This window comes from Rhipicephalus microplus, chromosome 4 (genome assembly GCF_043290135.1).
Source record: "Rhipicephalus microplus isolate Deutch F79 chromosome 4, USDA_Rmic, whole genome shotgun sequence".
Lineage (NCBI taxonomy): Eukaryota > Metazoa > Arthropoda > Arachnida > Ixodida > Ixodidae > Rhipicephalus > Rhipicephalus microplus.
The window spans coordinates 221,058,603-221,072,097 of NC_134703.1; the positions used below are offsets into that span (position 1 = coordinate 221,058,603).

The window sequence follows — 13,495 nt, forward strand, 5'->3', positions numbered from 1 at the left end:
GGTCCCCTCCCGAAACTGTTGGGAAATAAATATATTTATCCTTGTTGACAACGCTCCCGTTGTGCCATATCCCATACCTTCACGAAGACTAACTGGCCCATTGAATATATATATATATATATGCATATCTTGTTTATGCACGTTGTAGTTAGTGTGACACTGTATATTTCCGTGTGGTCCAGGTTAATTATGTATAAAAAAGTAAAGCGATACATTTTCCTTATTTCTTCCCATAACATCGATCCCCAAACTGCTGTAGCCACCCAATGGGCATTTAAACAGCAATGAACGTGCACTGGAAAACCGCTTCCGGATGTCTTGGTCGTCCATTGGTCGTCCGCAAATCGCCAATGGGCGTCCAGCGGACATCCGCAGGACTCTAAAGCGCATACTAATTCGTGATCCAGTCGGAATCCTGCGGGTGTCCAGGGCGGATATGCGGATGTTCAATGGACATATAGACCGTTTTATCGTATTACTGTTTTCGTAGCCTAATCTCCGTTAAATAAGCATTGGGTAAATCACTGACCATTAGTGGGCCCCTAGTCAACCATTCATTTTTATAATGCTTATTTGGCGCAGCTGCTCATATATATGATAGAGGAGGTTCAGTGCAAACAAAAGTACAAACAAAACACCAATGATGTTTGTCTTGTCTCGTTCACTTTCATGCGACAATGAGATAAGAGAAAACCATTATAGCCTTATTTGTTCCCGTGTTTGTATTTGCACCCCACCTCTTCTATCTATATGACCAGCTGCACCATCCATGCATCGTAAATAAAAATGAACATCAAACTACGTGTCCAAAAATGGTCGGTGATTTACCTACTGAATATCTTGTGGAGTTTTAGCACCACTTCCTATGAGAACTTACAAACTACAGTTAGACTTACATCTTTCCGCACTTTTTCACATATATATATTCATACAAAATAACATGTTTCTGTGCATCGCAAAATGTTATAATATTGCAACTGCCATTAATTGAAAAGCGTCATGACTTATACCATCACATTTCCCCGAGGCAGCATGAGGATTCAAACTGCATGTCTCTAAGATGTAACAATTTGGCCGCCGAATTCCTGCCTCCTCATAGCATCCATCACGCATGTGTCCCATCTGTTACCGTCCTGTAAGTATTTGACATGTAACCGTCTGGTATGCCTTCCAACTGTCATATTTTGCTACCATGTTTATGTCTACTCAAGTGTGTGTATTGTATGTGTCCTAGAAGTAGCCTACCTTTATGCAGACCAGAAATTAGGCCAGTTGATAGCCTGTATGGTGTTGCATAATGGAGGCTGTTATAAGTGGAATGTACATCAACAAACACATGAAACTGCAAAATTATTTATTTATTTTAATTTACACTGTACAGTTTCGAGCATTTTACAGAAAATATTTGAACAGGCAACGTACATCAGTTGGGTATTGAAGACCAATAAGAGTAACAGATCAGCCTTAGAGAAATGCAGCTTGAACACATCATTGTCATTGTAAAAAGTTTTTACTTTTTCAGCATTTTTTAGGTAATTTCTATTGATTTATTTCTCAAAACAAAAACAAATGTTTTATACTAGAATTTCATCACAACAGTAAATTCTGAACAAGAGTCTTTTTTCAAGACATTCGAAACATTATGGATAGTATACTTACATAAGCTCTGCCCACCCAAATTAGCCATCTGTTGGATATTACTACGTAAAGTATACCACTGTAACTTGTTGGGCTTTAGAAGCTAATAACAAACGTATGCAGCCTTACAGAATATAAAAGACAAAACAATCATATTGTCAGAATCAACTCACATGGCAATCAATAAATATTGCAATAAATTAGGAATGTGATATTGTAAATTACGAATGTGACAAACACCTTCAGTGCACAGCTCAGACACCTGGTTGGCACCAAACTGCAGTACTTAGCATCCAGCATTGAAAGCAACATTACAGCGCACAACCAGCAGTGCACCTAATAAAACCTTTGAATGCTGAACTGAAGGCCGTGGAATCGGAGCCCGGCTGTGGTGGCCGTAATTTTCATCAAAAAAGATAGGCTTGAGTCGAAAAACTTCCTTCGAAAAAGAAGGGCTGGAGAAAGCCATAGGTGCGCTTCCCAGGCGGTCAAAATTTCTGAAGTCATTCACATCCCATCTCTGCTAATCATATATTATCGTTTTAAACACGTTAAACCCAGCAATGGGAATTTCTATAAATATTACGCAAAATAAAGCAAGTAAATAGCACTATGTAGTTTAAAAATGTCATCATTTTTTAGTTTATGGACTTAAGTTACAATATTCCAGAATGCCTTCTCTCAGTTATCATTAACAACGTCAAACGTGGTTAAGTATCACTAACATATCACACAAGGTAAGATATTAGCAAAGCAAAGTATGAGTAAATATGACTGTAGGAAATCAGTTGATTGCATTTAAGGCTTTAAATTCCAGAATACAATAAACCAATGTTACAAAAACAAATTAAAATTAAATATTTAGCCAATTTTAGAATGAAATTGATATCAGTGATCTACTACAGCCTTACCAAAATGAAAGATTTCAATTGTAAAAGTGACAAATTGCACATGACACAAAAGTTAGAACAAGACACGCAAGTCTTGAGGGCACCTTACTAGGTAGAATTTGAAATATATATATATATATATATATATATATATATATATATATATATATATATATATATATATATATATATATATATATATATATATATATATATATATATATATATATATATATATATATATATATATATATATATATGTATGTATATATACACATATATATATATATATTTATATATATATATATATATATATATATATATATATATATATATATATATATATATATATATATATATATATATATACATATATATATATATATATATATATATATATATATATATATTTATGCTTTGTACTTCCATTAAAATTCATCCCTAAGAATAGAAAACCACCTTTTAAGATCAGTTATGTGTCCAGGGGTACACTAAGTAAGACAATATTGCTGTCAGCGGCCTAATGAACAAAGAATAACGAAATTTTGTCAACTATAATAATTAGGTATGTTTGCACAGAAAAGTTTCTGGCAGTTGTGTTTCTACACAATCCCACTTGAAAAATTCTTCGAGGATGTCTGCGCTCCGAGATATCCTGCTCCGCAGTTCAATTGTGCTTTTATAGATTACACATGCAAGGCAGTGAGGATCAGCAAACTATTACTCCCTGGCGGGACGAGCAGTCACTGCTAGCTATGACGAGCCAATAGTAAAGAACTAACCATTATAATGCCTACCTATGGCTTCGATCCATGGTCAGATTATATGCGGCCCATCAAGGAGTAGTAGATGTGTGCTAGTGCTCACTGTCGTGCCAAGCATAATGATGCAAGCCGCAACTAAACTTATTTGCAGGATATCTAAGCACAGGCACGCAAAAATGCTTTTGGATCTATGCAGAAATGTGACTGGCTCAAAATTCTAATACATCTATAGTGGCCTGCTGCAGTCTTTCAATTTAAGTTCAATATTGCATCTTATTCAACGGCACGGCTAACAGTAATAAGTATTGTTGCACATTGTGTCCCTCTGTGCACATAGCTATCTGCAAAGGCGGCTTTTACACACATAACTTACAGCACTGAATTCTTCAAAGAAAAACACAGGGCTTAACTTTGAGCATCCTCAATATGCGAGATACTTGAATAAAGTACCAGATGGCTCAGTCAGGTTCCCTTTTTATAGGAAACAGACGCCATTCGCAGCTGTTGTACATCTGCAGCCAACGCTTCGTGGAGCTACCACTGATGACAGGCTTGTCTGGAATTCTTTCACACTCAGTTTGAACAAGGAACATGCATGGGCTGCGATAGAAATACAAAAAAAACTATAATGAGATGAGTCTCTTCGCAAAACTGAGTTTTTCACTCTTTTCAAAAAGACTTTGAACAATGTGCCTTAAATTAGCAGGATGTACACAAACTAGAGATGTTACAAGATAAGCTTTATTGATGTTCTTGGCGAACACAGTTGCAACCTTATGAAATAATATGCAATTTCTACATCACAGGTGTGACCAAACCATGCTTATGGCGCTCGTGCATAGTACGTTGACATGCAAGTTCAATGATACCACAACACGCACATAAGGTATGCAATTTCATCAATTATTCATTGGAGGTAAGGTATAAAATTAAACTATGAATTTGATTTCAAATGCAAATAATGTAGCCTTCTTCAGGCTGCTCACAGTAGGACGATTATATCTATAATGTCGGATATTATTGTTAGTAAATTACTAATGTTTGCTGCGGAACTATGGTCATTAGTTTCAATTATTCTTGTTTGCTAAATATACAGTACGCCTCACTTAAGCATCACAGACTCTCCACTGAAAATAACGTGGAAATACGTTTAGCAAGCTTTCAACCCCAAGGTTGGGCTAGGCGCATACAATATTTAATAAAAGAAAACAAAATAATGAAATCCAAACTTAGTAAAAACAAGCAGAGTAAAATCTGTGGTGCTCGAAAGCTTGGACTAATGACCAAATTTGTGCTCGCACAGTAAGGTATAGTAATTCGGCCGCATTTAGACATAAAATATTTGTTCGAAAATGCATTTCTCGTTAAACGAATGGCTTAAAACACAAGGGTTCTGGCAGCATCAGCTAATTTATGATGCAGGTGTATACTGCAAGATTGAATTTTACTACACGAGCTGCATGAACACCTAAGCGTAAGGCAACCTTTGCGAGTCCTACCTAAGACTATGCAACACGCTGCACACGAACACGCATCAACTCAAGTATAATGGTAGTTTATAAAGACGCGTGCCGGCGTGGATGCACACACTGGCATTCATTCGGCCACTTGCAAGAAACAAACTTCACTGATAGTAGTCATAACGATTAACTATACTGTAGCTGTTTAAAATAAAACGTACAGCGTATCAAATCGCCGTTAACGTGTTCACTTCAACAGCGCAGTGCTGGAAGAACAAGTCACCATTCCACTTCGCTCAAGCGTCATTATTTCAGTCGGCGCTCCTAAATCACCTGACTTGGAAGGCGTCGTTGAAGGCAGTCAGCATCTGTTGGTCACACGAAATATTTGCGTCGCAAGAGGAGTCGCAGAGCTGCGGGGAGGCAAAGCAACGGTTACGCTCGCGAATTTCAGCAATGAGTACAAACATGTGAACAAAGGAACAACGGTCGCATACATAGAAGAAATTGTCGAAGCCACCAGTGCTTTCGCCCTCGCCGATTCTGCGGAACCTGCTCAGAGGAACCAAGCCCCTCCCACAGCTTTCGACGTCAATCCCAGACTTTCGAACCATAAGCAAGAACAGCTCAAGGCACTGCTCCTGCAATACGAAAATTGTTTTTCATCGTCATCAAAAATTCAGCAGACCCAAATCACGAAACTTCGCATCATAACGAAAGAAAATTCCAGACCACTCCGTCAGAGTTCGTACAGGGTTTAGACGCGAGAACGTGAGGCCATGAAGAGACAAGTTGATGAAATGCCGCGGGATGACATCATCCTACCGTCCAAGAGTCCATGGGCGTCCTCCGTGGTGTTAGCGAAGAAAAAGGATGGGACCCTACGTTCTGCGTCGATTATTGCCGCCTGAACAAAATCACAACAAAGTACGTGTATCGTCTCCCACGAATAGATGACGCACTTGATCGGCTTCATAACGCCAAGTACTCTTCGTCAATGGACCTCAAGACTGGCTATTGGCAAATCGAAGTCGACGAAAGAGACCGAGAGAAGACGGCGTTTATAACACCGGACGGCCTCTTCGAGTTTAGGGTGATGCCCTTCGGCCTTTGCTCAGCGCCTGCAACTTTTCAATGTGTTATGGATACAGTACTGGCAAGATTGAAGCGGCAGACTTGCCTTGTGTACTTGGACGACATCGTCGTGTTTTCCTCGAGTTTCGACGAGCATCTTCAACGCCTTGAAGCTGTGCTTCAAGCCATCAAGACGTCCGGACTCACACTGAAGCCAGAAAAGTGCAGATTTGCATATGAGGAGCTCTTGTTTCTGGGGTACGTTATCAGCAAGTCTGGAGTTCGTCCCAATCCACGGAAAACAGCCGTCATCGCCGACTTCCCACCGCCCACTGATAAGAAGGCCGTGCGCCGATTTTCGGGCCTGTGCGTCTATTATAGGCGGTTCGTGAAAAACTTCGCCCGCATCACCGATCCTCTCACTAACCTTACCAAGGCCGACGTGGAGTTCAAGTGGGAAACGCCACAGGAACACGCTTTCCAGGAGCTTAAACATCGCCTCCAGACGCCTCCGTTACTTGCCCATTTCGACGAATTCGCCGAGACAGAAATACATATTGACGCAAGCAGCGTAGGTCTTGGCGCCGTTCTTGTGCAGAGGGCTGACGGACTTGAAAGGGTTATTAGTTACGCCAGCCGATCGCTATCCAAAGCAGAAGCAAATTATTCCACAACAGGAAAGGAGTGCCTCGCCATCATCTGGGCTACGTCAAAATTTCGCCCCTACCTCTACGGCAGGCCCTTCAAAGTTGTGAGCGACCACCACGCCTTGTGTTGGCTAGCCACCTTCAAGGACCCTTCAGGTTGCATTGCACGATGGAGCCTGAGACTTCAAGAATATGACATTACCGTCGTTTACAAGTCCGGCAAGAAACACTCCGACGCCGACTGTCTCTCTCGTGCGTCTGTCGACCAACCGCTACCCGACGACCCGGATGACGACTACTTCTTGGGAACGATAACTACCGACGACTTCGCTGAATAGCAGTGGGCCGACCCGGAACTTAAGGCCCTAATAGAATACCTCGAAGGCAGGACCACCGAAGTCCCGAAGTTATTCAAGCGCGCACTTGCGTCGTTGTTCCTACGAAAGTCAACTTTTCACCGCTTCGAGCCAAGTACCTCCTTGTGGTGCCTTCAGTTCTGAGACCGGAACCCCTGCAGGCTCTGCACAACAATCCGACGGCAGGGCACCTCGGTGTTTCCTGCGCGCTCGCGAGGATACAAGAAAGGTACTACTGGCCACATCTTACCACCAACGTCACTCGATATGTGAGGACATGCCAGGACTGTCAGCGACGCAAGACACCGCCGACAAGGCCAGCAGGACTTCTGCAGCCAATTTAACCACCCCGCCGACCATTCAAGCAGATTGGTATGGGCCTACTGGGGCCGTTTCCAACGTCGGCTTTTGGAAACAAGTAGATCGTGGTAGCTACCGACTACCTCACCCGCTACGCCGAGACAAAAGCCCTGTCTTCAGGCAGTGCATCCGAAGTAGCTAAGCTCTTCGTCGAAGATATCGTCCTACGTCACGGCGCCCCAGAGGTCCTGATCACTGTCAGAGGAACGGCATTTACTGCTGACCTAACTCAAGCGATCGTGGCATACAGCCAGACAAACCACCACCGGACGACAACGTACCACCCACAGACCAATGGTCTCACCAAGCGGCTAAACAAGACGATTGTCGACAAGCTGGCAATGTACGTTGATGTTGAACACAATACGTGGGACGCCAATTTTTTGTGCGTGACCTTCACATACAACACGGCGGTGCAGGAGACGACGCAGATATCTCTATATAGATTGGTCTACGGAAGGAGCCTAGCAACGACGCTCGATGCCACGTTACCCAACGTCACCGACGAAGAAAACCTCGATGTGAGTGAATACCTTCAACGCGCCGAAGAAGCCCGACAATTTGCGCGTCTCCGTATCAAGAAACAACAGATGACCAACAGCCGCCGTTCCAATCTTCGACGACCAGCCATGGAATCGTGGAATACCAGCCGGGTGAACGTGTTTAGGTGTGGACGCCATTACGCCGGCATGGACTCAGTGAAAAGCTTCTGCGACGGTACTTCGGACCGTACAGGGTAGGTCGACTTCTCGGCCCACTTGATTACGCAGTTGTCCCCGACGGCATCATGAACTCTCAACGACGCTGATCGCGACCTGATGTCGTCCATGTCGCGTGCCTCAAGCTGTTTCATGCGCGTTAATAAACTGAAACAGTGTTTTTTGTAGTATTACTGTATTGTAATTTATTCGTTTTACTTCCTTGCATTATTGTTGTACCTTCATTTTTGGTTAGAGCATCAGGACGATGCCTTTTTCACAGAGGGGGGGGGGGCGATGCCCCGTTATGTTTCCCAAGTTTTGTTATCGCCCCAATACATTACACAATTCTCAGCGCAAACCAGGCCTGCAAATTTCGAGAAGCTTCAGGACTGTAGTAGATCATTTCAATAAAATCAAGCCCTCGCCGCAAACTGTACAGATTATTTTGGAACCTACGTCACCGCCAGCGATAACGCTAGAACAATCGATGACATGAGTATAAATGCTGACGTCATTCACCGCTTGTCAGTAGTTGATCGACGGCTGACGCTCCGTTCACTGCTTAACGCCTCTTAACGGCTCGGAGCTAGCCTTTTTTTCGTTCGGCCCGGGGTCCCGTCATGCCGACGCTGACCCCCAGGAGTGTAATCAAGAGGAAGAAGAAGAAGTGCCTGCTTCAGCGCATTCCCGCACGAGGCACCGAAGGCAGTGGTCCTCGGTTAACCAGCAGGCGACCATCCCCCTCCCCCCTGCAGCAAGGAGCAGAGGATGAGTCTGGGAGTGACCTTCTCAGACGGATCAAACTCGCTGCTAACCCCGCTGCAGCTACCGGCCACACCCACCTGATCAAGGCCACGAGCCCTGTCCACGAGTGCGCAGCAACAGCTGCGCGTCACCAGTTCTACCAGACACGCTCCCGGCCCTGCTGGCGGCCCGACGGATAGATTACGCCCACCATAATGACGTCTGTTTTTGCACCCCCGGTGAGGGAAAACTGTTTCTTTTTTAACGCTCCGGAAGGAGACGTTCCGTAGATGAGCTTATAGATGCTATAGAATTCACGGCAGGTGATGATAGTGTGCTGGTCCTCCAGCACATGGGAGGCTCCAGATTTTTTATCTGTGCGCCGAACGCTAGCCAGGCAACCAAATTGATGGTAGCAGAGGGCTTCATCGTTATTGGCACGAAGGTGCGAGTGGAAGCAGTAGGGCCGCCTGTCACATATGTAAACGTCTACCGCGTGCCGAAGTATGTACCGAATGAAGCAATAACCTCGGTTATGGAACAATTTGGTAAACTTAGGAGCGTGAAATCGCCACGGTACTGACCCGGCACACTAAACTAAATGGAGTTCGGGTGGTGAAGATAGAAATGAGCAAGCCGGCTTCTAACTTCACCTCGATTCAGGGCCATAAAGTAAAGCTGAAATACCGCGGCATGCGACGCGTGTGCGTACGTTGCCAGGGTGAGGGGCACATGGCCACCGCATGCACCACTCCCTAATGTAAGTGGTGCGCCGCTTTTGGCCATAGCACGGAAGGGTGCGAAGAAGCGTGCAAGCGATGCGGCGGGCGACACGGCACGCGCGAGTGCTTTCGGCGCCGCTTGTACTTGGCTGCCGCACGCGGTTTCCCACAAGTTCATGATGAACCAGCAAACGACGAGCAGAACGGTCACCCTGTGACCTCGCGCCGCGCAGAACAGACGACGGAACTCCAGGTCCTTAAACCCAGATCTCCGGCGCCTTGCACCAGCAGAACACCCAACTACTGGGACAATGCCGCAGAACACGAGTGGGTCGATGAGCACGCCACGCTACCAGAACCCGAGCCCCTGATGGGTTCCGGGGAAAACAGCAGTGAGTCGAGCCATGATGGCACTGATACGGAGCAGGCGGCGAGCAGTAGCCCTGAAACCAGCTCTGTCGAGACCTCGAGGGACTCATGGGTGGTCTTGTTGTCGGAGGGCGAGGAGCAAAAAGTACTGGACCACGAGAATGGTGAGGAGTTGGCGGAACTGCTCGTCGCCGAGGCACACTTCCCGCCTTTGGACGTCGGCAACGCCTCACCTCGTGATACCGGCATTACGCCTAGAGTTGGTGCGACCATGCCAAGTCACCTAACCCGTTGCAGCTGGTAGTTACCCCAGCCCGGCAGACATGGCACCGCCAGCAGGCCCCGCTAACGAGGCCGACAAAGGCTTTCCTACGAACCCGACGCAGCCTGCTCGCGGGCGCCGTGACCGCTTGCGCTCACGCTCGCCTCGGGCGCAGAACAGACCAGAGGATTCGGGACAGATCCTACCTCAGGGCTCCGACAATATACATCGCCGACAGACCCCTATGGTATCGAGTAGCGACAGCGATGTCCCTCCCCAAGCAAAGTCCCAAAGACTCCCACATGGGAGAGGGAAATCACCTGGCAGAGAGGCCGGCGATAAACACTGACGCGTCACGAAGTCTAATCCACACCTTAGCGCAAGTGCGCTTGAGGTGCCCTCTCTCCACCTTCCCTCGAAGCAGAGGCGCGAGATCATTTTTAGGCGCAACATAGCGCAGGTTAACCCTCGACGCACCCTTCCTCTCCCCGAGGCACCGGTTTTAAATGAAGCAATATGGAGCTCCGAGTTGCTACATGGAACGTGCGCGGGTTCCGTGATAAGATAAAGCAGCGCGAGCTTCTGGCGGTAGCCCAAGCACTTGAGATTGACATCCCCTTTACTCAAGAGACCAACTTCAGGTCCCCACTCGATGTCGCTGTCTTTAAAAAAGAATGCCGCGTCGAAGCTTTTTTTTTCCCTGACGAGTGCCAGGTCATGCGGTGTTGGCGCCATCTTTATCTCGGGAAAATTCCGTCGCAAGGCCCACTGTATCTTTGGGGAGGATGGGCACTCCCTGATGCTCGACGTCTACATCGACGGCAGGAGGGTCCGATACGTGTCTCTTTACGCACCAGTCACGCGAACGGACACGAATGCCTTCTTCAGAGGGCTGCAAGACAACCTGCAGGAACCACTACCCCACGTTCTGTTAGGTGATTTTAACTGCGTGGTGAATTCGACACGGGACATTAGAGGCCCGGGCAGTGGGAGGTCTACTTTCAATGCTAAGGAATTGGTCAGAATCCTGCGTCATCTCAGGCTCACAAATGCTTGGGTACACCTTCATGACAAACTTTCTGTACCGACCCATGTATCCAGGACCACCGCAAGCAGGATCGACAGGATTTATGTTCCAGACTTCTTGCTAGCTTCAGTGGCGTCATGCGAAACAGCAACCCTATCCTCCAGGGTAGAAAGGATGACGGATCATGCCCCGGTCGTGTTGACAGTCAAAGGGACAGCCGGACTTCGTAACGACGACACAGCATGGCGACTGGATGGATTTGTGGGGTTTAACGTCCCAAAACCACCATATGATTATGAGAGACGCCGTAGTGGAGGGCTCCGGAAATTTCGACCACCCGGGGTTCTTCAACATGCATCCAAATCTGAGTACACGGGACTACAACATTTCCGCCTCCATCGGAAATGCAGCCGCCACAACCGGTATTTGAACCCGCGACCTGAGGGTAAGCAGCCGAGTACCTTAGCCACTAGATCACCGCGGCGGGGCTCAGCATGGCGACTTGACCCCACTCTGTTACAAGACAAAACCAGCCTGCAAAATATCAGGTCCTTCCTGGCAAAGTCGGCGCAGAAAGCCCCTTCTATAACACCAGATGTCTGGGAGAGCTTGAAAAAGAGAGAAAGGGGTTCCTGCAGAGCGAAGGAAGGAACAGAAAGCGCCGCCTGATTGCACAAATTGCCGAAGTGTTACGCAAAATGCGAATCGTTAAAAGTGCAAAGACGCTTACCTTCTGCACAAGGGACTACTTGGCATCCCTGGAAGTCGAATACCAACGACTCCTACAAGAGAGGACGCGTAAGACGTCAGGAACGCATGGATCGTCGAGCGAAACGGACGTGACGGCTGACTTGCGCGAGGTTTGCGGTAACGGAAGCTCTAGAATAACAAAGACCATGCGTTCGAACGGGTCGACCACGGATGATCAAGCGGAAATAGCTGCCATTTTCCGAAGCTATTTCAAGTCCCTCTTTCAGGTAGTCGCGCCTGAAGATAGCTGCTCACTCTCTCAAGCGGTCGTAGATCTCTGCCGGAATCTCCGCAGACTTGGCGAAGGCGCTTACGAGACCCTGTGCGGTGAAGCGTCAATTGAGGAGGTGCGATACGCAGTCGCCCACATGTCCCCGAACTCCGCCCCGGGAACAGATGGAATTACGGCCGGATTTTACCAGGCCTTTCTTGAATTCTCAGGGGAACTGCTTGTAGCACTTGTGAACGAGGTGCTAAAACAGCACCGAAAACCAGCCTTGTTCGATGTAGGTCGAATTGTGCTGCTGCTGAAGGGCGGGGACCTCCCGGCCCTACCATCATCTTGGCGCCCCATAACCCTCCTCAATGTCGACTACAAAGTTGTGGCCACAGTTATTAACAATCGTGTGAAATGGTTCCTACTAAAAGTCATCTCTCCAAGCCAGACTTGCGCTGTCCCCAGAAGATCCATGTTCGTAAACCTGACAATAACTAGAGATGCCTTTGAGTATGCGGCCAGCAAGAGACTCTCGGGTGCCTTCCTGTCGCTCGACCAGGCAAAGAAGGCATTCGACAGAGTCAGGCACGAATACCTGTTTGAGGTCTTGCGAGAATTTGGCTTACCAGAGGACCATCCACGTTATCAAGGTGCTGTATAGTGATCTGACATGCTGCGTGGCCCTCAATGGCATAGCAACGGCAAGCTTTGCCTACACCAGAGGCATAAGGCCGGGGTGCCCGCAGGGCCCCACTCTTTTTGTCCTATCTATTGAGCTGTTGCTGACGAGCCTATCAGGTGATGCGGAATTCAGGGGACTACCACTTACTGGAGATGAGGAGTTGAAGGTATTGGCCTATGCCGACGATATCTCGTTGTTTGTTTGGGACAGAAGCAGCCTTGACCAGTTTCGACACCCCTACAGCCGCTACGCCGAAGCGTCGGAGGCCGGAATCAACGAGGAGAAAAGCAAGGCTTTGACTTTCGGTTCGTTTCCATCGAATACACTGGGTAACATGGAAGTGGTCGCTACAATAATGGTCCCGGGTGTCTATTTCTCAAGGGAAGGCGTAGCCCCCACAACGTGGCAAAAAGCCTTTGAGAGAGCTCAAAGCGTTGCCGAAAGAGCCAACCACTTAACGCTGACCCTCCGAGAAAAGGCCATTATTGTAAAAACTGCCATGTGTGCCTTCGAGTTCTTCGCGAGTAGAGTGGCAGTGATGCCAGCGGCAACCACAAGTAAGCTGAACAGCATCATCACAGGCTTCCTGTGGGGAGGAACGCCGGCACCGGTAAAAAGAAGCCTCCTACAGCTGCCCGCGAAGGAAGGGGGCCTAGCACTGGCACACGTGCTAATTACCAGCAATGTGCTCGCCTTAAGAACGGCACGCTCCCGGCACCAGATGGGAGACTACATGGAGGAAAATCTCCTTCTGTAGTGGTCCAGTACCAATAATGGCTTTCTAGGAGCCGACAGGCACCCGGGTCCGTTGGCGGAAAACCCCTCCCCCTTC

The 13,495-nt window shown here is 47.1% G+C and overlaps 1 protein-coding gene across 2 annotated transcripts in view; it reads right to left on the minus strand.

Annotated features, from left to right (window-relative positions):
* LOC119172481 (uncharacterized) overlaps window positions 1-13,495 on the minus strand; it is a 647,431-nt gene that overhangs the window by 420,970 nt on the left and 212,966 nt on the right. Inside the window, exon 2 of one of the 2 annotated variants that reach the window (XM_037423600.2) lies at window positions 2,950-3,892. The exons of the other annotated variant lie outside the window; for it this stretch is intronic. Within the exon in view, the coding sequence (XP_037279497.1) occupies window positions 3,751-3,892 (142 nt within the window). The 3' untranslated portion in view covers window positions 2,950-3,750. Of the gene's footprint in view, window positions 1-2,949; window positions 3,893-13,495 lie in introns of those variants that run through there. 2 annotated transcript variants of the gene reach the window in all.